This window comes from Harpegnathos saltator, unplaced genomic scaffold (genome assembly GCF_003227715.2).
Source record: "Harpegnathos saltator strain DR-91 unplaced genomic scaffold, Hsal_v8.6 scaffold486, whole genome shotgun sequence".
Taxonomy (NCBI): Eukaryota; Metazoa; Arthropoda; class Insecta; order Hymenoptera; family Formicidae; genus Harpegnathos; species Harpegnathos saltator.
In genome coordinates, this window is record NW_020230300.1 from 1,109,406 (window position 1) to 1,133,420 (window position 24,015).

The following is a 24,015-nucleotide window of genomic DNA, read 5'->3' on the forward strand; positions in this document are numbered from 1 at the left end:
GAGAGGAAACGTAACAAATGATTTCTCGCGCGGCCAGCTCGCGCATACCTACATATGCGCGCGCATAGGAATTATCGGCCGTAATTACGGTGTAAATCACGAATACTACTTATCGCGCGATCGTCAAGAGATCGCTGAAAGCTCGTCAGCGCGCGCAACGGTTCGTTCGCGGTATTAGCAATAATATTATCGATTACCGTTCTACCGTTTCGTGTCGCGTATGGCCGCGCTGTATAGGGAGAGGCGGAGACGAGGAGGAGGAGCAGGAGGGGGAGGAGGGAGAGCAGAGCGCAGAGAACCTGCTTTAACCCTCAGCGCTTGAATATCGGCATTTAACTGACCGCGGACTTTTACTCTTTCACGCGAATGCGTTGTCAGCGTGCGCACCTCCTATAGCCGCATCGCGATTATCCGTACGTTACTCGGAGTTACGGGCGACATCGCAAAACGGCAATCCACTTGAAGCATCCGCGCGTACAACCGTGTGATACCGTTACCTTTTCTCTCTATTATTTACGCTACGATCACCACCGAGTGGTCGTTAACCGATTGTCGCGGATAATTGCGATTTGTGCCGACTCGCGCGTGCTTCAGTCAAGTTTAGCGCGAAGACCATATGTTCCGTATACGTCAGTGTTTATATTAACCCTTTGGGCGGCACTTTTTTTTTCTACCTGATGGATTTCTGTGAAATCTTGCATTTCTAGGTTTTTTGCAATCGTTCATTGCAAATCTGAAGTCAGATTTCAAGAAGACAAAATGGCAGATCCTATATGGCTGTTATATAGAGCTAAATTAGAGTAAGTATGAATAAATGTAAATCAGATACAAAAGATTTCAGTTTGTTCAACTCGTTAATTACGAATTTCATGTTAGATTCACAAAATTCATTCGAGTAATTTGTTTATAAAAAAATCTAATATGCATAAAATTCTGGAAAAGATATGTATTATATTTTGACATGTGAAGAGTATTTAGTAAAATTTTCAATCTCTACTCCTAAATACTTTCCAAGAAATTACAATTTTCTTTTAAACATTGCTGTTTTCAGTTTTATTTGTTTATAAATAATTAAAAATGGACAATTGGATATAAAAACTATAGGAAATATTTGAAACGGGTATTAATATATCAGAAAAATGTAAGATCATACTTATTTTCATTAAATTATAAGTATTACATTGTAAAAATGAAAGGGAAAAAACCGGTATATACCACTGCTACACAAAGAGTTAAGAAAAAATTGAGTGGAAAGAATCAAGTTTCAGGGTTACGCAAATTTGGGTCGCGTGAGCTGCAATCAAGTGGAATTAAATGAGAATCCAGTCAGATGGACGGTCTAACGTAGGAATTTAAACTGCGAAATCTCATTGAGAGTAAAAGGATGGTAAAATTTGAACGTGGTTGTATATAGGGTGTCCCATTTTAAATTCCCCAGGCAAATATCTCGAAAAATATGGAAGATTTGAAAAAATGCTTTAGACAAAAGTTGTATGGTTTCAAGGGGGACATAAAACAAAAAACTATATCAATTTGTTTACAGATGGCGCCATTTTCGAGATATTCACTGATCATTTTTAAATGGAAACCCCAATTTCTTATTACACTTTTTTTACTTTTATTACTTTTATTACATCTTTTTCTACCAATTAATTTGAATAATTTCTGTCTGAAACATTTTTTTTATTTACTTAATACTTTCTTAGATATTTAAGGAAAACTTGGAAACTTTTTCAATATCTAACTTACGATATCTTGCTAACTATTTGTCGGAAGAAAAAATAGTACTAGACTTTCTTATTCTATTTGATCTGAAGAATATATTGTTACAATAGTGCCCTAACTTTTGTTAACTTATCAACATTTAGAAACTTCAAAATCATCAAATTAACAAAAATCAGGATGCTATTGTAACAATATATTCTTGAGACTAAATAGAATAAAAAAGTCTAGTACCATTTTTTCTTTCGATAATAAGTTAACGAGATATCGTAAGTTAAATATTGAAAAAGTTACCAAGTTTTCCTCAAATATCTCAAAAAATATTAGACGAATAAAAAAATGTTTCCGACAAAAGTTGTTCAAATTAATTGATAGAAAAAGATGATATAATAAAAAATTGGGATTCTCATGTAAGAAAAGTAACGATTAATGAATATCTCGCAAGTAGCGTTATCTGTAAACAAACTGATACAGTTGTTTTATGTCCTCTTTGAAACCATACAACTTTTATCTGAAATATTTTTCCGTATCTCCCATATTTTTCGAGATATTTTCCTAGGGGATTTAAAATGGGACACCCTGTATATGGTACAAATATTGCTTTCAATTAAAACTGGGAACGCGAAACGGATCGCAACGGAGTGTAAGGAGAAAAAGAAGATAGGTCGACCGCCACATTGCAGGCGATAGAAAACACACGGGCCATTAATCGTGCTTTCTTTCTTACGAGCAATTACGTGTAAAAAGACACCGAGGTTCAACGAACGACACGTATGTTCACACGAGGCACGCGGATGCGACGACGCGCTGCTTTCCTTCTTTCCCCTGAAAGATCGAGTATGTATCCGCGGCACTTCCTTCATTGTAATCGCCACGGAAAAGCAAGAGAAGCGGCGGCAACGACGGCAGCGTATTGGGAGGCTGGAGATTTATTTCCCCTTTTGATGACTAGATAAAACGACTTCCTCGCGTGAATAACGAGGAGCAGGTGTGAAAACGACGCCACACAGCGTATTAATTTGCGTGCATCCTCTTCATTTGCTTTTTACTCGCGTCACGCGAAAGCATTTGACAGATTTCGCTTAGAAAAGTGAGAGCGCGATATTATCTTCGGAATAGAAATTTTCACGTACGGTTATACGAGTGGAAAAGTGATTCTTCCTTTTGCATTTTAATTTAAATAGTCAATTTCTGGAAATCATGAGATTTCAGAAAAAATGTTTTTTTTTTACAAAAGTTTCATGACTCATGTGAGGAGATAAGATAGTGCCACATTGGGTTGACCTTGAATAGTCGTTTGAAAATTATATGAAGATCACTTTAAATTTCTTAAATAGAAACCTCCGTTTTTCATTGCATATTCTTATAGCTTACTTCATGACCTTTTCAAAACATTATGACAAAGTATTTTCTCGTTGAGTACCTTTTGAGTTATGAGGTTTGAAAATTACAATATCGCCGGCATTAGCACTACCAAAGATGTAAAGGTCAAAGCAGGTGGTGATATGTCAGGATATTGACAATATTTCAATGGGAGAGTAATCTGACATCCTGACAAATGCGAGACAATTCGTTCTCCAAGAGACCGTTCTGGATAATTGAACTTGCGGCCGCTTGTCACAACTCTTCTTCAATCGGAACGACCAGACCATAAAAATTTCGGTCTGACAACGTGTTTTTATCGATGAGTGCGATAGTAATGGCATTATCGATGTCAATCCCGATGTCTGTACAAGCAGACATAGCCCCACCTGATTTCACCTCTGCACGGTACACCTCTGATAGTGTTAATGCCGGCAGTATTGTAACTTTCAAGCCTCATAACTCGAAAAATACTGAAAAATACTCGAAAAATATTTTGTTACAGTGCTTTGAAAGGGTCTCGAGATGAGCTATAATACGCAATGAAAAATGGGAATTTTTATTCGAGAAACTTAAGGCGACCTTCACATAATCTTCAAACGACTGTCCAAGGTCAAACCAATGGCACCACCTTGCGTCCCCCTCGAAATCATAAAACTTTCGTAAGAAACATTTTTTCCTAAAACCTCATGATTTCCATAAGTTGACTGTTTTACCCTTTAACGCCCGATTTTTTTATAAATGTTTTAAGAATAAAATTTGAGTTTTTTTGAACTGAGACTATAAGTAGTGATAATAAAAAAAAATAACAATTTTATATCTACGAACAATTATCTTTCCAAGCAGAAACTACTCCCAGAAGCGAAAAATACTCCTGATCGGTTAAATTTTTTTTTTAGTTTTAATAATTTTATATCATACCTAACGTTGGTTGGAAAAATTCCTCGAAACATAAAACTCGTAATCAGAACTTGATCTTTATTTACCCGGAATGGAATATAATAAATGAGTACATGAAGTTTCCGCTTTTCGTTTGTTTGGTTCTTTTATCGCTCGTTTTTTGTTTATTAGCAAATATGACTTGGATCCTAAAAGCATATACGAAATGAGCAACCTATATAGAGAAAAATGAAGGGTAATCTATACGACATAACTCTGATAGTCAGCTTGACATTTTTGAGCTGAAACTTTACTATATTTGTGAGTGAAGTTTATCATTCAGAGCGTCAAGCTTACTATTTCAGAAGAATATCTTATAGATCACCATTTAGATAGTCAATCGTCCCTTCATTTTTCGCCGCATAAAAAACTGTAGGTCACCGGGTTTCACGAAAATAGGTTGATTTCTTGATTTTCGTGTCCACCATATTGGATTCGCCATTTTGAATTTCTGTACTCTTTTAATTTCACATTTTGCATCTGAGAAAGCTTCCAAATGTATAAAATTATAACAGATGCCAATCTATTCATTTATAGTGCACTTCTAGATGCCAGCAACAATGCTACGTAACTATGCCTACTTGGAATTTGACAAAACATATCATTAAAACTGAGCTAAAAACAGACTAAACCGAATCTACATACAATCTATATACCATTTTTTAGAAGAAGAATTCACCTTTACAGTGCACGGCAAAGAAAACGAAAATATCTCCTTTTTTCACTAAGTTATGAATTTTTAAATGCGTTTCTGGTAAGTATAGTTAGCAATAGGCGTTAAAAGGTTAAATTAAAATGGGACACCCTGTATATATATATATATATTTTTTTTTCTAGTCGTTTGTAACATCCGTGTCGCTTGCAACGACATTGTTTTCCGCGAGCGACTTGCAGCCGCGGATTTTTCAACGCGGCCATCTTTGACAATGCGCGCACGAAAGCGGCGCGAATCAGCGAACCGCGAGACAAGAGCGAGACACGCGCGGAGTTTCCCTTTACGGCGAACATTAAATACCGAAGGTAACACCTCTTACTCTCGTACATTATGTGTAGCGCTCACACAGGAGAGTACGTATGTACGTGGCGGTGCATTAATCGCCGAAGTCCATAACGTGTGTTTCGATTTCTCTGCCTTGGAATTTACACTGGCTTCCTGATTCAAATTTATGATCGTGTTTTTTCGCGGCGACGACGACAACGACGACGACGACGACGACGAGTGTAAAATCGCGCGACAGTGTCCACCGGTGGACTTCGAAGAATGCACTTCCGATCGATTCTATTTATAACTATATTGGAAACGTACTTTCTCACGCGGTAGTTGCAAGCAATGGAATGATATTTGAAACTGAAAGACGATTAAAGACGATTAAAACGAGAGATTGTAAGACCAAAGATGGTGAAACGAAGATACACGGTGCGAAAGTAAAAATTAAAATTAAAAAATAAACATTAAATTCATAATTCATGGAATATTTTAATTGATCAATTTACTCATTCCCAAGGAAACTCGAATAGAGACGGATCTACGTTTTCCTCTCACGGTATCTCACTTGACATGTAAAAATTGTTCAGTTTCGAGATAGATTATCTTGCGAACAATTAGCGATGATTCACATTGCTATTATTGCATAATCGCTATTGTATATACAGATATGCGTTAGCATATCGTCAGTCAAGTGTCAAGCCTCGTGTATGAGCCGTCAGCCTGACGCCTCACAATCTTGATACGTAATTTACGCATTTTAATATCGTTAATCAGCAATACTAACGCCTACCCTCAAATGTAAAGCTGTCTAATTCACAGCGTACACTTCAAGTGGAACTTTCCTCGCTCGCTGCTAGACGTAACATCAAAGGAACGTAATGTTTTGATCCGCGGCAGTTTGCTCGTCGATACGGTCTTTCTTATCGCCACTTTTTACGGTCTGTCGTCAATTTCACGACTGACCGACGACCGACTCGCAATAAGAAACAACATCCCGTCCATCTCTCGAACGCAGTAGTTTAACGAAAGTAAAACCAAGCTACACAGCGCGCGAATGAATGACAGGCATGGTTCGTAAAATGTCATATTTTAATCGAATGATTTACTCGTTTCTCGGCAAAGTCCAATTCCACGAGTAAATCAGAATGGACTCGCAAACTTCATCGAATCCTTCGATCATACGTAAAGTTGTCCTCCTTCAAGGAAGATTGTGCTTTTTTCTAGCCAAAATTTTCATGTCCTGCCAAGGACGCTGTTTGTCCTTTCCTGCTGCATCGAAGGATTTTTTTTCTTTTTGCTCGTCAGATGTGCCGTCATAATGACTTATCATAGTCACTATATCTAGTAACATTTTTCTCAATATACTTTTATCAGTAATATATGTAAAATACATATATAGGGTGTTTAAAAAAAAGGGTTCATGACTTTAAGAGCAGATAGTATTCATAAAATGGAGGAAAAAGCATGAATCGAAAGACTGATAATATCAGAATTATGAATAATTATTTATTTTAATCGAAGCAAGACTCGTTCGCTTTTAGTGCCATCCATGAAATATCTTTTTACTATTTTCTTGGTTAGAATAATACGATGTCGTTCTTACCGTACTGTGAAAACCTTATGACAGCTCTCGGCAACTGTTCGCTATTCAGGAGAATATGTGACTGACAATCGCTTGATAAAGCGTTTATAAATAGGAAGAAAATAAAGGTTTGTTTACACTCCGAGCAAAAAGACTTTTTTAAGGACTCCTGTAAAGCATGGTACTCTCCTCCCCGACAAATGATATCGACAAATTACATCAGAGAATACAAAAATACCAGAAGCGAGTAGGTCACGTTTTATTTAAAATAAAAAAATTGTCCGTAACTCCGACAATATTAATTTTCCGGCTCATGTTTATTAGAACTCTTTCCTTCAATTCAAGTGAGTACTGCCGTAAACCCTTTCTTTAAAACACCCTGTATGAAAAGTATATCATTTCTTTTCTAATTATAGTCACAATGCATCTAGTCTTTTCGACTAACGATATTTCATCTTTGCCTATTTTGACCTATTTTGCTACTATTAATTGTGCTACTATTAATTTTGCTACTATTAATTAATACTAGAGATATTCCCACTGTAATGGTAATCCTAGAATGGTTGTTTGCCTCTATCGTTACTATAATAGCAATTGTTATTACTAAATAATTACTTTTCATATCAATTCAAAAGGCTCTCTTAAGCCTCCTCACAATATTGTTCTGATCGAGTAATTTAATTGCTTCAGCATTTGCATGCATGTACAATCTTTCCTCGTGTTTCCTCGTGCAAATCTTGTCACCTCTTCACCGACTATTTCGATTCCTAGATTCCTACGTAGATCATTACTGAAAAGTATAACATGCAGTTGAAGAAAATTGACGTTCGGAAAGATGACAGACATTCCATCTGACCTTTTCTCTCGCTCATCCCAAAATTCTCAGCCGTCTCTTTCCCTACCAATTTACAAATCTGGCAACTCCAGTCATAGACGACACTGCGGAAATTGCGGGACACGAACTTTCGATAAAAGAGAAGCAGTGGGATTCACTCACAGTGAGCTGCGTCTTGTCAGGTGCGATTGCCGTGATCTCGACCGGTCTCGGTTCCGGCGGATTCGCTCTGCTGAGAATCGCAGCGGGCATCTTCGCGACGATGGACAGCCTCCTGGTGAGCCGTCTGCCCAATTCCGCACGCCGGCGCACCCTGACGCGGGGCCCGGTGCCCTTGTAGCCCCCGAATTCCATTCTCCTTGTCGACAACGGCGCAGACGAAATCCCTTCTCTCACAAGCAGCTACCGTTCATGGCAGACATGGTGTGAGCAGTTGTCCCTTCCTCAATGTCGTCACCAAACCGTCACGCACGTAATCGTGATCGCACGAATCGAGCGAGAATCCATGCCGAAGCATCGAGCATTCCGCGACGAGACCGTCAACTTACCCCCTTCCCCCCCCCGCGATGTTACTCACCACCTTTCCGTCCGCACGAGCCGTCGTAATGTGCCGGGGTGACCGCCATTTGTATCACTTGCCGGCCGCCGCACCGGCCTGAAGTTTTGCACAATCGAAGCGGCGCGAGGAACCCGCGAAAAATCACCGTCGCCGGTCGGCGACGATAACCGATCAGCGCTCGGCGATCGGCGAAAACCGTCTAACGGGCCGTCTTCGTGATAACAGTCCCCCCGAATAACAAACGCGAACAAACCTCCGGGTGATCGGCAGTGTATCGCGCGAAATCGGCCGGGCAGCGCGGCTAAGCGACGACACGCACGTCAGTGCGCGACGTAAACACCGACTGGATGCTGGAGACACACTTACACGCACAAACAAGTTTACCCTTACAGTGCACGCTGGTGGGGGGGAGAACGAAGGCGCGTGAAGGGCGCCTGCGACGCGGGCCTCGTATCCGCTTGTGTGCGCGTGCGCGCGCGCGCGCGTGTGTGTGTGTGTACACTACACCTGCGACGACGAAGCACCGCACGACTCGAGACTGAGTGCGCGCGCACGAGCGCGCGAATTTTCTTCTCTCTCTCTCTCTCGCTCTCGCTCTTTCCCCTTCCCTCGCACTGCCTCCTCTTTGTCTCTGTCTCTCCTTAGCGAGAACTCGAAAATCGAGGCGTGGAAAGGAGAGCACCCCGACTAGTTCTTAACGACGATCGCTCGTCTGTCCACTCGCCAGCCAGCCAGCCAAGTTCGTTCGTTCGTTCGCTCGTTCGCTCGCTCGCTCGCTCGCTCGCTCGGTCTGCCTGTCGCGCCTCGACTGAAATTGAATCGCGGCAGCCTCCTACCACGCGGTCCGTCAGCGCGCGCTCCGTGTGCCGGCCACCACTAACCGCCGTCGGCGTCGAAGCCGCGCCCGCTCTCGGCCGTCTGTCTGTCTGTCCGGCCGGCCGGCCTGCCGTCAGACAACGAGAAGCCGCGCGCCGTTGGTAAACAAAACCGTTCATAATCATCTCCGCGGGAGATTAGAGCCGCGCCGCGCGGGGCGATAAGGGCGACGAGACGACGCGCGACCGCTCGTGCTTCGGTGATGCAACATTCGCCGCCCGCCCCGCGGCCTCCGTCAAACTGCACTGACGAGATTTCGATTATCGAAGTGTGTCACTATCTGCTCGGCATCGCGCACGTGCGCGTGCACGCACCTGCGATACGCGGCTCACTTCGCGTCCTCGCGCTAGTTCGGCTAAACTTGGGAAAATATTCAGCAAGAATGCCGGGCGACGCGAGTGTGAGGAAAGCGAGCCGAATCGATCTGGATTCTCCGTAGAATTTTCCCGCGTAAGACAGCGAGAAATAAGAGCGGTCGGAACATCGGTCGGTTCGATCGATTATTCGGTCGTAATTAACACGACCTGATTTAAGTTCTTTTCAGCTGAATTTCCTGTTCCCGTTGTGGCCGTTTCTATCAGTTCAAAAATTTTATCGCCGGTAACATCCGGTTGAGAAAAGTTAACCTAAATATTAGTTTTGTACCAGTAATATAACTCAATGCTTAAACATATGTAAATCGAGTTTAATTTAAACGGCCAATGTTGACCGTTTAATATGATTAAAATATAGTAACAAATAAAATGTAAGAAGCTTCGCTTTGGTATTTAAAAGTTACATAACCTACATCTGTTACGTGATAAATGTTAATGAAATAAAGTGACGAATGTTTCAGGATACTCGAAATATCCTTAGAAATAAATAAATTTAATATTCTTAGGGGTTACCCCTTTTTTTAATTAAAAAATATTTGGCCTTAGAGGGTCAGTCTTTTTATTCTCTCTATTACATTTTTATATTTTAATACCAAATCCGTTAAAATTAACTGTTGCTTCTTTGAAAGAAATTGATTTTTCTTCATTCATTTTTATTAATTACATGCTTCTTAACGTTACATCAAAAGACACTTTGACACTAAAAAGACACTTCCGAAAGATATGTAAGATATGATATTTATATCATAATTCAGGACGACCATTGAAACAATCAACTGCTTCTCTGCTTCTTCCGAGTTAAGGATATTTCGAGCATCATACAGGTTGTAAGTTTAGCTAAACGTTTCAGAGAAAGCATTCGTAGAAATTAATTAATATTGAGCTGAGAATTAACTTTAGTCGAATTTTCACTAAACCGTAGTCAAAGTTGATAGAAACGCATTAGAGTGAGACAAATCTGCGTTAAGAGAAAAAAAAGTTTCAAAATGCGCCGCTATATGGCTCAACTAAAAAGAGCAAGCCGTTATATTTATGGACGACGATGTCGTCGACTGAAACATCCCAACGACTCACGACATCGTCGTCGTCGTCGTGTTCTCGTGCGCCTATAAATAACGAAGACTTATTAGGAAGCACATTTCTATAGCGATCGCGTCAAACGTTCCGATCGATTGCATAACGTCATTTTTTATCTGGTATGTCGTTCAGGGGGGCCGTCTAATCTTTCGCTTATGATTAAATTGTTGCTGCCTGTTGTTCTGACAAAATTGTTCGACCCTAACGAGTCTGGTATCGAACTTGACTTCAATTATCGGGAGAGAATATCTCCTTGTTTCAGCGTTCTCTTATTACATCAGAGATAAAGTTGTAACAAAACGCGCCGTACTGAAACCATGACTCATGACTGATTATACAATATTTTCTGAGTAATGCATGCGACTTATTAATTTATGGATTAATTATTTTCTACAAATCGTATACGATGCCATTTTTACAAAGTGCTAATCTAACGAGATCGACACGTTGCGATATTTGATCTGGTCAAGAAAAATTGAGTATCGCAGATTCTTAATTTCTTGCTCGAAATGAAAGTCGACTGAATAAGCGATAATTAAGAAATTTTGTTATTATACACGCGCACGCGCATGTGTGTATTACGTTAGTATCTTTCACAAAATTAGCCGAAAAGAAGGTGTCATTCCTTCTGTTTGATATATTTTTTCCTTTCTTTGATTAAAAGAAACATTCATAATAATAAAAAAAAAACATGTCAGATTATATATATTTAATCTGACATGTTTATATATATACACATATATGTATATATACAAAATGGGTATCCATAGATATAAGTTTATTTAAACATTTATTCTAATACAATTCTTATCCCATTTAGTATTAGTATTAGTATTATCCGTGTAACTTTGATAAGACAACATCTATAAGCATTATTTCCTTTCTTCTTTCTTTTAAGATATTTCTGTTTATTATATACAATAATCTTGCACTATTTTACTTCTGTTCAAATCTACTATTAACCAAAACTCTTTATCCTCAACTTACTAACATTATATCTAAATAGCATACAAATGTGTGTGTGTGTGTGTGTGTGTGTGGTTTTCCAAAGATCTAAGTATGGAATGAAATCCAATTTTGTGTGAACTTAAAATAAATTGCAGTTCCTTATATTATTTAATTACTAAGTAATAAGTAGTACTTTTTATATGATAAATAATACCAACTGAACAAACTTCAATGTACTCACGAAATTAAAATAATCATTTTCTCAATTATGTTCAACTTCCACTCCTACTTAATATATATAAGTATATATATATATATATACACACACACACACACACATATACACAGGGTGTCCCATTTTAAATGAACCAGACAAATCTCGAAAAATATGAAAGATACTAAGAAATGTTTCAGATAAAAGTTGTATGTTTAAAGGGAACATAAAAAACTATATAATTTTGTCTACAGGCGCCTACATGGCGCCACTTTTGAGATATTCACTGATCATTACTTTTCTTAAATAGAAATCTAATTTTTTTATTATATCATCTTTTTACCATTTTTTATCACCAATTAATTTTAACAACTTTTATTTGAAACATTTTTTATTTGCCTAATATTTTTTAGATATTTAAGGAAAACTTGATTTTAAATATTTAACTTACGATATCTCGCTATTTGTCGGAAGAAAAAGTGGTACTAGACGTTTTTATTCTATTTGGTTTCAAGAATATATTGCTACAATAGCGCCCTTTGTTAATTTAATGATTTTGAAATTTTCAAAAATCGATAAATTAACAAAAATTAGGGCACTATTGTAACAATATATTCTTGAGACTAAATAGAGTAAAAAGTCTAGAACCATTTTTTCTTTAGTTTTCCTTAAATATCTCAAAAAATATTAAACAAATAAAAAATGTTTCAGACAAAAGTTGTTTAGACAAAAGGTGTTCAAATTAATTGATAGAAAAAGATAATATAATAAAATATTAGGGTTTCCACCCAACAAACACAATATTACATCTAACGTGCATGTTAGTTGTAATTTCCTACTCAACAATATAACTGTTATATAACACATGTGTTCTACACTTTTTTACTCTGTTTAGTCTCAAGAATATATTGTTACAATAGTGCCCTAATTTTTGTTAACTTATCGATCTTTGAAAATTTCAAAATCATTAAATTAACAAAAATCAGTGCGCTATTGTAGCAATATATTCTTGAGACCAAATAGAATAAAAAAGTCTAGTACCACTTTTTCTTCCGACAAATAGCAAGATATAATTAAAGTAAGTTAAATATTAAAAAAGTTATCAAGTTTTCCTTAAATATCTAAAAAAATATTAGGCAAATAAAAAAATGTTTCAAATAAAAGTTGTTAAAATTAATTGGTGATAAAAAATGGTAAAAAGATAATATAATAAAAAAATTAGATTTCCATTTAAGAAAAGTAATGATCAGTGAATATCTCAAAAGTGGCGCCATCTGTAGACAAAATGATACAGCTTTTTATGTTCCCTTTAAAACCATACAACTTTTGTCTGAAACATTTCTTAGTATCTTTCATATTTTTCGAGATTTGTCTGGTTCATTTAAATCTCGAAAGTGGCGCCATCTGTAAATAAAATAATATAGTTGTTTTATGTCCACTTTAAAACCATACAACTTTTGTCTAAAACGTTTCTTAGTATCTTTCATATTTTTCGAGATCTTTGTCTGGCTCATTTAAAATAGAACACCCTGTATATAATATATCAGTATGTACATAATGTATCAAAACAAAAATGTTTAATATGCTAGGATTGGAATTATACTTATTGTTAGTATATATGTGTGCGTATGTATGTGTGTGTGTTCTAAGGTATACTATAAATAAATATAAGGTTTTTTATTATAAATCTCCCCTATAATTTATAACTTAAAACTACTTATGTAAGATTATTGTCTGACATGTTGTTCATAAGTTGATTGAGTTGTCCTCTATCGGCTGCTTCAGATATCCTAATGCGGGATTGGTAAGCAGAAGGAGCGACATCTTCCAGCGACGCGCTGGACATGACGAGTTTGACAGGCCGCATGGGTATATGTGTGTGTGTGTAATGTAAGTTGAGATAATTCCGTGATACCGAATTCCACTGATACCGTTGTTTATGCTGAAGATCGACGTAAACGAGTCGCGCGGGAGTAGATGGCGTGTGTAAGTCGTACAAGGAGAACGATAGCAGGTGCAACGATTCCGTGGGATTCGTGGCTGTTTTGAGAAAACATACTGTCACGTCGGAACATGATCAATCAGAACGCGGACGAGGTGATTACGAATGCAACGAGTGCGGAGCGAGATTGTGCGCGACGAAAGTCACGGCACGGAACGAGCGAAAGGCTTGCGACGTTTGTCTGGCGACGTGAATCATCGCGAGGAAACCACTCGCGGCAAGAGTGCAAGGCAAGGGATGACGACGTCGATGCGACGAACGAAGCACAGATGGAACACAAATTCAAGACCGCCACTACTAGTGGCAGAATGTCATTCACTACACCTTCCTTCTTCAGGAATATCAAGAAGTACTTGCAGATTAAGAATATGTGCAGGTCCAAGCCAAAAGTACGCAGACTTGTACTTAGACTTTGTTCTGAATGCTTGTTTGTCGTTAATCCGATATTGACCTGATCATTTGATTTTAAATTCTGGTTTTTTCATTTCTTTTCTTATAAACGTCACATATAATGCCGTTTTAGCTAGGGAATTGTACTCAGCATATTGATTGTGTATTCAGAATAGTCTCTGTACTTTGTATCGTTTCTTTTTTCTGACTCTAACCTTTTCTATCACATTGTTTACATTTACTTGTTGCTCCTTTTCAGGATAAAGAAGCAGAAACAACCAGTCCTTTTCATATTACAAATCAGAGCACTATAGTATCTACAGTTGATCTTGTCGTAGGGCTTCCTGATTCTCATCAGGAACAAGAACATTCAAGTAGCCAACAAGAAATTCCATCGAACAGACAATCCTATGAGATTAGCACAAATCTTGATATAGTTTCTACAGCACAAGAGGATAAAGCAACATGTGATATCACTAGTGAGATTAGTGATGCAATAATAGCGCAACCTAGCTGTTTAGATACAACAGCTGAAGTTCCTAGTGCAATAGCAGATGTTTCTTGCGACGCGAACGAAACTTTAAGCGATGAAAATGAAGTTAAAGCTAGTCTCGCAGAGGAGCTGCTCAACTTGAACAAGTATGGATGGTACTGGGGCCCCATATCAGCAGATCAAGCTGATGCCAAGCTTATATCTGAACCTGATGGTGCATTTTTGGTACGAGACTCATCCGACGACAGGTGACTAGCATACAAAGTAATCTAATCAACAAATGTATTGTTCCATTGATACTTGATTCTGATATCTTAATGCAATTATCCACAGACATGTCTTGACGCTCAGTTTTAAGTCATCTGGGAAAATATTGCATACACGTATGGAACACAGTGGTGGTCTATTTTCACTGTGCTATCAACATAAGAGCGAGGGCTTCACCTCAGTGGCTGCCCTGATAAACCACTCAATGAACTTCAGCCAGTCGGCTGTGTTTTGTTACTCGAGGCCGCGATATCCAGGATATCCGTCGTTTCCCGTTAGATTAACGAAACCAGTGAGCAGGTTCACGCAAGTAAAGAGTTTGCAGTACCTGTGCCGTTTCGTCATTCGTCAGAACACTAGTCTGGATAACATACACAAGTTGCTTCTGCCGGAAAGTGTCAAGTTATATATACTAGAATCGCATTACTGGACATAATGGGCATGATACGGACGAAAAGTGTGTCAAAGACAGACGACAAAATTATTTTTATTAAGTGTTTTTTAGAGAATGAGATACATGTTGGCAGTTGATATTGATTTCAGCTGCCAGCCAGAATTCTGTGAGTCAAGGCCCAATAGTATTGAGTCCTACTGGGTTTTGATTTGCAGGATTCTACCAACGCGGTATTACACTGAGCCACAGATATTTTTATTCGACTCACAATGTATTGTGAACTATGAGAAAATTGTGAGAGACGAATACCGCGTTTGCCTATTTTCCCAACGAATTGTTACACTCGTGTCATTTTTATTGAATCAAAAATATATATTTTATATTTAGCGTAAGTTAGAAATAATCCTACAATTCACGCTAAATTACTTATCACGAACTCGTGATAAACTCGTGATAAGCGTGAGTCATCATGCGCAGAATCCGACGAGATAAGATCCGACGTCTGGAACAAAACCTAGCTATGAATTTTTATACGGACGATTATATAGTGTTTAAAAAAAAAGATTCAAGATTTTGAAGACAGATAACATTCACAAAATAGAGAAAAAGGTCCTAATAAACATGGATCGACAAATAAATATTGTCGGAGATATGAACAATTATTTATTCTAATTCCAGCAAGTGATCCACTCGCTTCTGATGCTTATAAAGTTTACAGATTTTCTTCATGTCTTTTCTATTCCTATACATCATATCTTATACGAAGATATGATACTTCATATCTTCATATCATAAAATTGTGAACTCTCAAAAATCCCCGACTTTGTTCCAACTATTTGACAGGCATTTTATATTTTCTGATGTTATTCGTTTAACAATTAAAAAGATCTTCCGGTGAAAGATGGATTAGACCAGGTAGACCAGTCTCATGGCCACCTCATTCTTCTGTTTTAAATTTCCTGGACCTTTTTTACGGCAATTTCTTAAGAGCATGATGTATTTTCTCCACCCATAAATGAGAGATGAAGTACATCAAAGAATACAAAATGCCTGTCAAATAGTTAGAACAAAGCCGGAATTTTTTAAGAGTTCGCGATTCTATGGTACAAAGATGAAAAGCATGTGTAGAAATACGAGGAACATGTAGAAAATCTTCGATAAACTTTGTAAGCACTAAAAGTGAGTAAGTCACTTGCTTTGATTAAAATAATTGTTCATAATATCGACAATATTAATTTTTCGATCTAAGTTCATTAGGACTGTTTTACTCCATCTTGTGAATATTGTCTGTGCTTAGAGTCCTGAACCCTTTCTTTAAACACTGTATTTATAGCAATATTGCAGGGTAAACAAAACGTTTCTCAACTAATCGTTGAACGTTATTAGCTGCACAATCGATGATTCAAAAATATACCTTTATATTTCGCATGGAGGTAGTTTAAGTTTGTCGAAATTTATTCTACTGTACAGGTTTTTGTTAAAATATATATTGTGAAAAGTAAAATCATAACTACATTATCTTGCTATATCTTTTCTCTCTTCTCGGCACTCACGGATGAGATCAGGTCACACGAATAGAAAAAAGTTCACTAGGAAATATTTTAATTTCGCTTATCTTACTATTAACATTAATTATCTTTCCTTTCTCTAAGCACATATCTGCTGCTTATCTATTCCAATTCAATCCAAGTATATTCCGCGCCTAGAATAGAGGAATGATTATCTTTGTAGATATCATAATATTTAGCGCATACAGGGAAACAAAGACAAAAGCAAAACTGTCATATTTCATTTACCGTTATAAAAACAGCAGTGGCTGCTTCCGTTGCGCGGTTCAGAGTCTGGTCCGGCAACGTCTTGTCGGTTGAATTGGAAACTATCGCGTATATCTGAAGGGCGTCCTTTATCCGTCTGTCCAAAAACAGCCAAGTCTCTTTATGATCCTCGCTGATGTCTTGTAGCATGTACAATTCGGTGGTTTTGTAAATGGTCGCCAACATCATTCTCCTGGTGTACCAGTTAAACTAGTAGAAGAGAAGTAACGCGAATTGAACTTGTAGACTAAATAACCGGTAACCGGATACCTTTTATCGAATGAATGTCAGTGATAACTTACGTCGACGGATCTGTCGCCGGCGTAGTAGCAGATATCGTCGACCAGAGTCAATAGATTCGCCAATGCGGTTGGCACATTCGGCGGCAGAGCCATGATCGCCATCGCTTGCGGCCACGTTTTCGCGTATGGCGCCAACATCCTCAGCCGCGTCTCGACCGCGTCGCGAATCTGCTGCTCAGGCGTCTTCCGCGGCCTCGATGGGTCGTCTTGAATGGTCAGCGCCTCTTTCTTCAAGATCTCGTTTAACTTGCAGTTGCACGAGGAGTAGAAATGTTGAACTAGAGCCGTACCGCCGTTCGGAAACAACCCATGAGTCACGCCTGGGTATCCAATCGACTCGGCACCTACAGCAACGTTGCTCTAGATTGTTTTATCTCAATGTTACGTTGGAAAAGAATTTATTTCTATTGGCATGAATAGCATATAGGGTGTTTAAAAAAGGATTCAGGGCTTTAAAGGTAGATAATACTCACAAGATGGAGGAAACATGTGATGAACAATGGAGAAACATGAAAGCTAGTGACTTATTCGCTTCTGATGTTTACAAAGTTTACGAAAGAGTTATATGTGCTACTTTTATACACGCTTCACATTTTCGTACCACAGGATTGCGAACTCTCAAAAATCCCCAGCTTTGTTCTAATTATTTGACAGATATTTTGCATTGCTTGGTGAAGTATGTGTATAAATGGGAAGAAAATATGTGTTTTTGTTTACATACCGAGCAAGAGCGAAGACTATTTTTAGGAATTCCTCTGAAGCATGGTACTCTCTTCACCGATAGATTACATCAGAAAATATGAAAGCACCAGAAGCGAGTAAGCTATTTGCTTAAAAAAAAAAAAAACACAATTGTTCATAATTCCGACAATATTAATTTTTCCTTCCATGTTTATTAGAACTTTTTCCTCCATTTTGTATGTACTACTTACCCTTAAAGTCCTGGACCTTTTTCTTGAACATTCTGCGTATAGGATGTCACAACACACGACAAAGCCTGTATACGGATAGAACGGGATTAAAATGAGTAGAAGCGTCCTCTCTCAAACAATCATGTGACATTTGGAGCTATTAGTGAAAGAAGAATAGCAAATCAACGAAAAGAAACATGAAAAATCTCCGAATTACCAGCACTGATGGCTTGTTTGCTCCAGCCCAAGTCGGGAACAAATTTCAAAGACACGTCGAGTATCTTTGTTTTGATACTTCTCTCGTACTCCTCGTCGCTTTCCTCATGAGCAGCTTGTTGCGGCTCCGCTTTTTTGTCAGTATCATTCTCAAACTGATCAGCCAGCAGAGCCCTAGAAGTCCATAAACGTCTAAAACCTAGTAAAATCGATATCTACTTTTAAAGTTATCTATAGTGGACATGTGTATATCGGAGAAGTAGATGGAGTTTTATAATGGAAGAATTTTAACGAATTATGAATTTTATAGTATTCAGTTAATCAGGTAATCATATCGCAGGAAGCGTACGATAAAAACCTTTTATTAAGCATCAAATGTATCAGTCATACAATTTTTTACTTCATCAACTTTTCTGCTCAATTGCATACACACGACACATTATATAGCAACATATTATCATCAGTAAAGAGTATCTTTTCACGACTGGTTTCATTTCTATTCAGTGAAACATTCGTTCGCTTGCTCGGCTTTGTATTCGTCCATACACTCGTTGACTCTGATAAGAATGCTTTCCATTATATCCAGTCCGTTTATCGCCTGACTGCAGAACGCAATTTTATCCGCGATTGGCATAACCGGCAATCGTTCACCGCCGACGGTCAGTGTCACCTCCGTGTCCTTTCCCACGTCGTCGTTTTTAGAGCTGCCTTTCCTCTGTAGTTCCAAGTCCTTCGCCTTTATTTTCCAATGTATCTTGCACATATCTATTCCCTCTCTCAGCGGTTTCAGGTAGTCGCGTTGGATCACGTCCATCATATTCCAGATGCCGGTCTCGTTGCTCTTATCCCGGATAAGCAAGAATCGCAACAAGTTGAGCGCGGTTATCACCTCATCCGATATCTCCACCAGATCCGACGTGCTCCCATGCGGCAACTTGCAGATTTTTCTCAACATCAGTTCCATATTTCTGCCGAGGAAGTGGGGATCCCGAGGGATTGAATTCAAGCACTCTATGATGGAGGTTTTGAACATACCCATAATCAAGCTCAGCACACCGGAATGCTCACTGATTTCGTACAAGTGCGAGATCACTGAATACCTAGCTTCCATGTTAAATACCTCAATGTATTTTTGGAAAATATGCATTGCCTTTTTACGGTCTGTATCGACACTACTATAAATCATTACTTTAATAATCAGCTGGAACAGATCCTTGTATATTTTCAGTTCCAACACATCTGAAGGCACAGAGCAAGGACGGATGCGCTTTATAATATCCTCCATGAAAATCAATCCGTTTGAGACTAAAATCTCCTGTTTGGCACTAAGCAGTATTTTGAAAAGATACAAACATGTCTCGAAAATATAATAAGGATTGTAGACCTGTGGTGCCATCTTCCACACTTCTTCCTCGGTAATCATGTAAAAATAAAAGTTGGCATAAGCCAAGTCCGATACATTATGACTCAACTCAAACAACATACTACGCATATAATCCTCAGTATGTTCATTTTGTACTTTGCTGCGGATAATGTTTCTGCAACGATTGCTAACTATGTTCAAAAAATAAAATATATCTTCAGTAAGATCAACAGTTAATGCCATGATCTTGTGTAAAAGTTTTTTGTACGTAACAGTTTCAACAATGCTTTCGTTCAAGTAGCAAAAGGGTTTTCCACACAAAGTAATAACAAGACTCAAAAGATAATCTCCGAACAAACTGGTCTCTTCGAGTTCATAATTTATCTTAGCTGCCTCTTCTACCAATGGTTCCAAGAACAATACGATTCTTTCCAATACGTTTATGATTCTATAACTGATTACCTCTTGATCGATCTCGCCAGGTACAGGTAAATCTTCAACATATGACTTAATTGTGCTGACAGTCCATTCAATAATACTGATATTGTCCATTGCTCCCATCATGCATATACCCAATGGCTCTAAGAGGGCATAAAATCTAACGTCATTGTCCAAACATTCTACATACTGCAAGAACTCCAATACAGTCTCTTTGGGGTTATATGTCTTTGCTATGATATTCAATATAGTCTTGCAGCACTCAAATAATGTTTGCTCAGAGCGTGCGTTGGATTCTGTAAGATGACCACTGGCGATGCTCACAATCTCGCTCAGAGAATCCTCGACGGCCAAACTGTTCTCAGCTGTGAACAATTCCACAGCCTCTTTGGTTTTGCGATCCTCCAAAAGATTGATCAAACGTGTGACGAATGTCTGTGACATTTTTTCTAACAAGTTGTCAAGTAGATATATATAAATGTTATTATCGCACACAAAAATCCTTTTGTGTGTATGTTTACTAATGAAGCTAGGTTAAGATTCCGGTCAAATTCGCAAATGTTTTTTCATCGCATTCGCTGGTAACACGAAGAGTTCCGATTACAAATTGTCTATTCTCGCATGTAAGGGCCACTTGCAAGCGAAATTTAATGACGATACAATCGTTCGCTGGGATCGTGTATCTTTCTTTCTTCCTTCACCTTCTTTCAGATGTGCGGTCGCTTTGTCAAACATGAGACCTTTTTCCTCCTCTGTCCTCTTTCTCCAATGCTCTATCTAGATCTCCACAGAAATTTTCTAAAACTTGGAAATTGTAATCGATGTAAAGAAAAAGCGCTTAGACCGAGATTGTTAGCGATATATTCGGTCACGAACGCACAACTTGTACGTGCGTCGGCGGCTACAGCGAAGACGTGTGTGAGATCTTGCGATGCAACGCGACTACGAGTAGATTATCAGAATTCGCTTACCGGCTGTCGACAGTTTGCCTCGCAAAGAGCAGAATGAACTCAACATCGCCATCGTGTTAGTTTCCCTCCGTTAAACCCTACTCTGCATGCACTTCCGAACGACGAGCCGCGTATACATGTTGCCTTATTGCCGTACAGCGCGCACCGCAAACTCGAGTTTCATTCGAGATTTAGAACCTAACGATCTAAATCTCGAATGAAACTCGTTAGTACTCGTGACTACGTTAGTAGTTTTCATCTTTATATATTATCGCGAGTATTTTTACGAATGTTAGAGAAACGATGTGAGAGAGAACGTCTGACGATTTTGAGTCGAATTATTAAAGTCAATTCTGCATTGTTTTTATTCGTCTTGGGCTGCATTAAGTGACTCGAATGCGTGGGCTTTCTGCTTTATCCACAAACATCGATATTTATAACCTGTACTACTACCGAATGGGTCTGTTCTTTATTGCTCTTTGTACATTTCACATTTAGTGGATGAGCGAAACGGGAAAGTTGCGATGTAGTTCCAAAAAGTGGAGTTATAAGGTTTTACGTTGACTGATAGTGAATTATCACCACAACCATTGACGAGATACCGTAAAGGCTGCATTCGAGCACGATATTAGTGCTATTATTATCTAAAACTAGAGTTCATCTTTGTCAGTCGTGCGAGTGGCAGCGTCAAGTCTTTTGTTCGCCTCCGTGGCGGTTGGATGGTTGGATGTGGTTTCTGTAACTACGCATATTTTTTGATTGTGGGACTGCGTACGCGTCCCTGTTTTTCTTTTACCTTCATAATCGTTGTGTTACTTTTAATTTAGTTTTATTATTTTCCTTATTTTGTGCATTCTCTATTTGTAACTTGTATATAATTACTTTCCTGTTATCCTATATTTTTAATTTATATGTATTAATTGCTTTCATTTCATTCATTTTCAATATAATATTTTCCAAAAATATATAACTCAATTAATAGATCATATGACAATTTAATTTGCGTCAATAATTTGTACAAATATTTGCATTAAGTCCGTTCTACATTAGTCGCAAGACACAGAACATAAGTTGCAAGTCGTAGAAATCCACCAATCATAGTCGAATGTTAAGAGAATATTCGACTGTAATTGGTGAATTCCTACGACTTGCGACTTGCGTTCTGTGCCTTGCGACTAATGTAGAACGGGCTTTATGCCTTTTTAGAAATTGCGCAGGCGCAAGAAGACAGGGAGTGCGTGTGCGCCATAGACATATAATATATAGACCGCGCATTCGCAACGTTTCCTTTGTCTGCACATGTTCAATATTAAAAAGAGGTAGCATGTTTTCGTAGAGCAGTCTATCTCTTTCTAACGATGCGTGGTGGGATATTTGGCACCTCCGCCTGTTTAGAGTGAAATATTATGTCTCCGGTTCTCCTTCTTTTTGTGAAACAAAGCGTATGTAAACAAGAGGATTGACATTAAAGATTATAAAACGTATTTACTCATAATAGTATAATCATAACACAAAAAGTATGGTGATTATACAGAATACCCCCCTTCCCACCTCCGATATCGACGAAGAAATATTTAATCGACGCGTTTTTGCAAGAGAAACAACTTTTCTATTTGAAAAAATCGTCGCTCTGCTCTGTGGAGCAAGATATAAATTGTTAAATTTGATAACAATTTAGGTTAGGAAATCTGTCACGGAGGCGACAGATGAGCAAGATTTCGGATGGGTTTGCAATTTTCTACGCGCAACCAGGACGGGATGGGTGCGGAAGGGGGGCCGAAAGCCCCCCTTGCACCCCCCCGTGTGTGTGTGTGTGTGTATGTGTGTGTGTACACATATGTTTCAGACATTTTCATTTATTAAACATATAAATTTTTAGCTCATGTATCAGTGATTATTTTTTTTTTAATAACTATTGATACATGAGCTACAAATTCATATGTTTAATATGGGACGCGATTGCTATTAAACAATTTTTGTTCTCTTTTCCCACATGCCAGGGAGTAAAAGTGCATTGTCAGTTTTTGGCACAGAGCGCTGTGAGTGCCGGAAATAATTATAATCTGTCTGAGTGTGGTGGTATGCAAACAATTTTCGGGGAGAACGAAAGTGTTCCTGGACGATATTGCTGTTAAACTAATTTTTTTCTATTTTTCCACATGCCAAAGAGTGAAAATGCGTTGTGAGTTTTTGGCACAGAGCGCTGTGAGTGCCGGAAATAATTATAATTTGTTTGAGTGTGGTAGTATGCACACAATTTTCGAGGAGAACGAAAGTGTTCCGGGACGATATTGCTGTTAAACTAATTTTCTTCTATTTTCCCACATGCCAGAGAGTGAAAATGCATTGTCAGTTTTTGGTACAGAGCGCTGTGAGTGCCGGAAATAATTATAATCTGTCTGAGTGTGGTGGTATGCAAACAATTTTCAGGGAGAACGAAAGTGTTCCGGGACGATATTGCTGTTAAACTAATTTTTTTCTATTTTCCCACATGCCAGAAAGTGGAAATGCATTGTGAGTTTTTGGCACAGAGCGCTGTGAATGCCGGAAATAATTATAATCTGTATGAATGATTATATGTGCGTAATTTTCGGGAAGAACAACTTTCTTATAATGTCATGTCATATTTAACACAAATTTATCTTTTATATGTATTTACATTTATATTAAGTGGTTTTTTTTAAATAAAGGCTATTTTCAATTTTCGCTCGAGGAACGCTCCAAATTTCAACGACGTATAAATTTCAGTTATTGTAGTTAAAGTTAAATTTCGGACGCTTAATGAACATAAATGAAGTTTAATACTGTAATGTTACTAACTTCAAGGTCAAAATATCGTTCAGTTTTCTAGAGTTATGTTGATACAATCGCAATTTATTGAGTATCGATAGATAATAAGAAAATAATCTATACAAAAAGTAAGCAATAAATTTATTGGGGAAGATATGGCTTTGAAGTATATATTATCTTCATCTGAAGACGAAAATTTTGAAAACTTA

General features: G+C 38.2%; 3 protein-coding genes across 7 annotated transcripts in view; 1 reads left to right on the forward strand and 2 right to left on the reverse strand.

Annotated features, from left to right (window-relative positions):
• LOC105186062 (uncharacterized) overlaps window positions 1-8,835 on the reverse strand; it is a 531,705-nt gene extending 522,870 nt beyond the window's left edge. For 2 of the 3 annotated variants that reach the window (XM_025302351.1, XM_025302352.1), the window contains exon 1: window positions 7,591-8,835. In XM_025302351.1, the coding sequence (XP_025158136.1) occupies window positions 7,591-7,782 (192 nt within the window). In that variant the 5' untranslated portion in view covers window positions 7,783-8,835. The remainder of the gene's footprint in view (window positions 1-7,590) is intronic. The other variant, XM_025302350.1, reaches the window with a different exon arrangement.
• A 4,480-nt stretch (window positions 8,836-13,315) lies between these two features.
• Window positions 13,316-16,455, forward strand: LOC105186060 (uncharacterized). The gene is made up of 3 exons (XM_011146006.3): window positions 13,316-13,867; window positions 14,128-14,609; window positions 14,695-16,455. Exons 1-3 carry the CDS (start codon window positions 13,550-13,552, stop codon window positions 15,062-15,064), a joined length of 1,170 nt encoding a protein of 389 aa, XP_011144308.1. The 5' UTR covers window positions 13,316-13,549; the 3' UTR covers window positions 15,065-16,455.
• A 152-nt stretch (window positions 16,456-16,607) lies between these two features.
• Window positions 16,608-21,730, reverse strand: LOC105186061 (ubiquinone biosynthesis protein COQ9, mitochondrial). Of its 3 annotated transcripts, XM_011146009.3 has the most exons (6): window positions 21,038-21,431; window positions 18,267-18,464; window positions 18,071-18,135; window positions 17,139-17,498; window positions 16,819-17,046; window positions 16,608-16,724 (listed from the first exon to the last, which is right to left on the reverse strand). In XM_011146009.3, exons 1-6 carry the CDS (start codon window positions 21,087-21,089, stop codon window positions 16,689-16,691), a joined length of 939 nt encoding a protein of 312 aa, XP_011144311.1. In that variant the 5' UTR covers window positions 21,090-21,431; the 3' UTR covers window positions 16,608-16,688. The 3 variants fall into 3 exon arrangements, with proteins under 3 accessions (XP_011144311.1, XP_011144312.1, XP_011144310.1); XM_011146010.3 differs by lacking the exon at window positions 18,071-18,135 and having other exon boundaries at window positions 17,139-17,482; window positions 21,038-21,425; XM_011146008.3 differs by lacking the exons at window positions 16,608-16,724; window positions 16,819-17,046; window positions 17,139-17,498; window positions 18,071-18,135; window positions 18,267-18,464 and adding an exon at window positions 18,471-20,870 and having other exon boundaries at window positions 21,038-21,730.
• Between the last annotated feature and the right edge of the window lie 2,285 nt (window positions 21,731-24,015).

Bases quoted from the DNA above. Each gene is read 5' to 3' on its own strand.
- LOC105186060 (XM_011146006.3), top strand. From the start codon at position 13,550: ATGATCAATCAGAACGCGGACGAGGTGATTACGAATGCAACGAGTGCG. The intron at 13,868-14,127 runs GTACGCAGACTT...GCTCCTTTTCAG, and splicing joins TGTGCAGGTCCAAGCCAAAA to GATAAAGAAGCAGAAACAAC. The intron at 14,610-14,694 runs GTGACTAGCATA...AATTATCCACAG, and splicing joins CGAGACTCATCCGACGACAG to ACATGTCTTGACGCTCAGTT.
- LOC105186061 (XM_011146008.3), bottom strand. From the start codon at position 20,510: ATGTCACAGACATTCGTCACACGTTTGATCAATCTTTTGGAGGATCGC.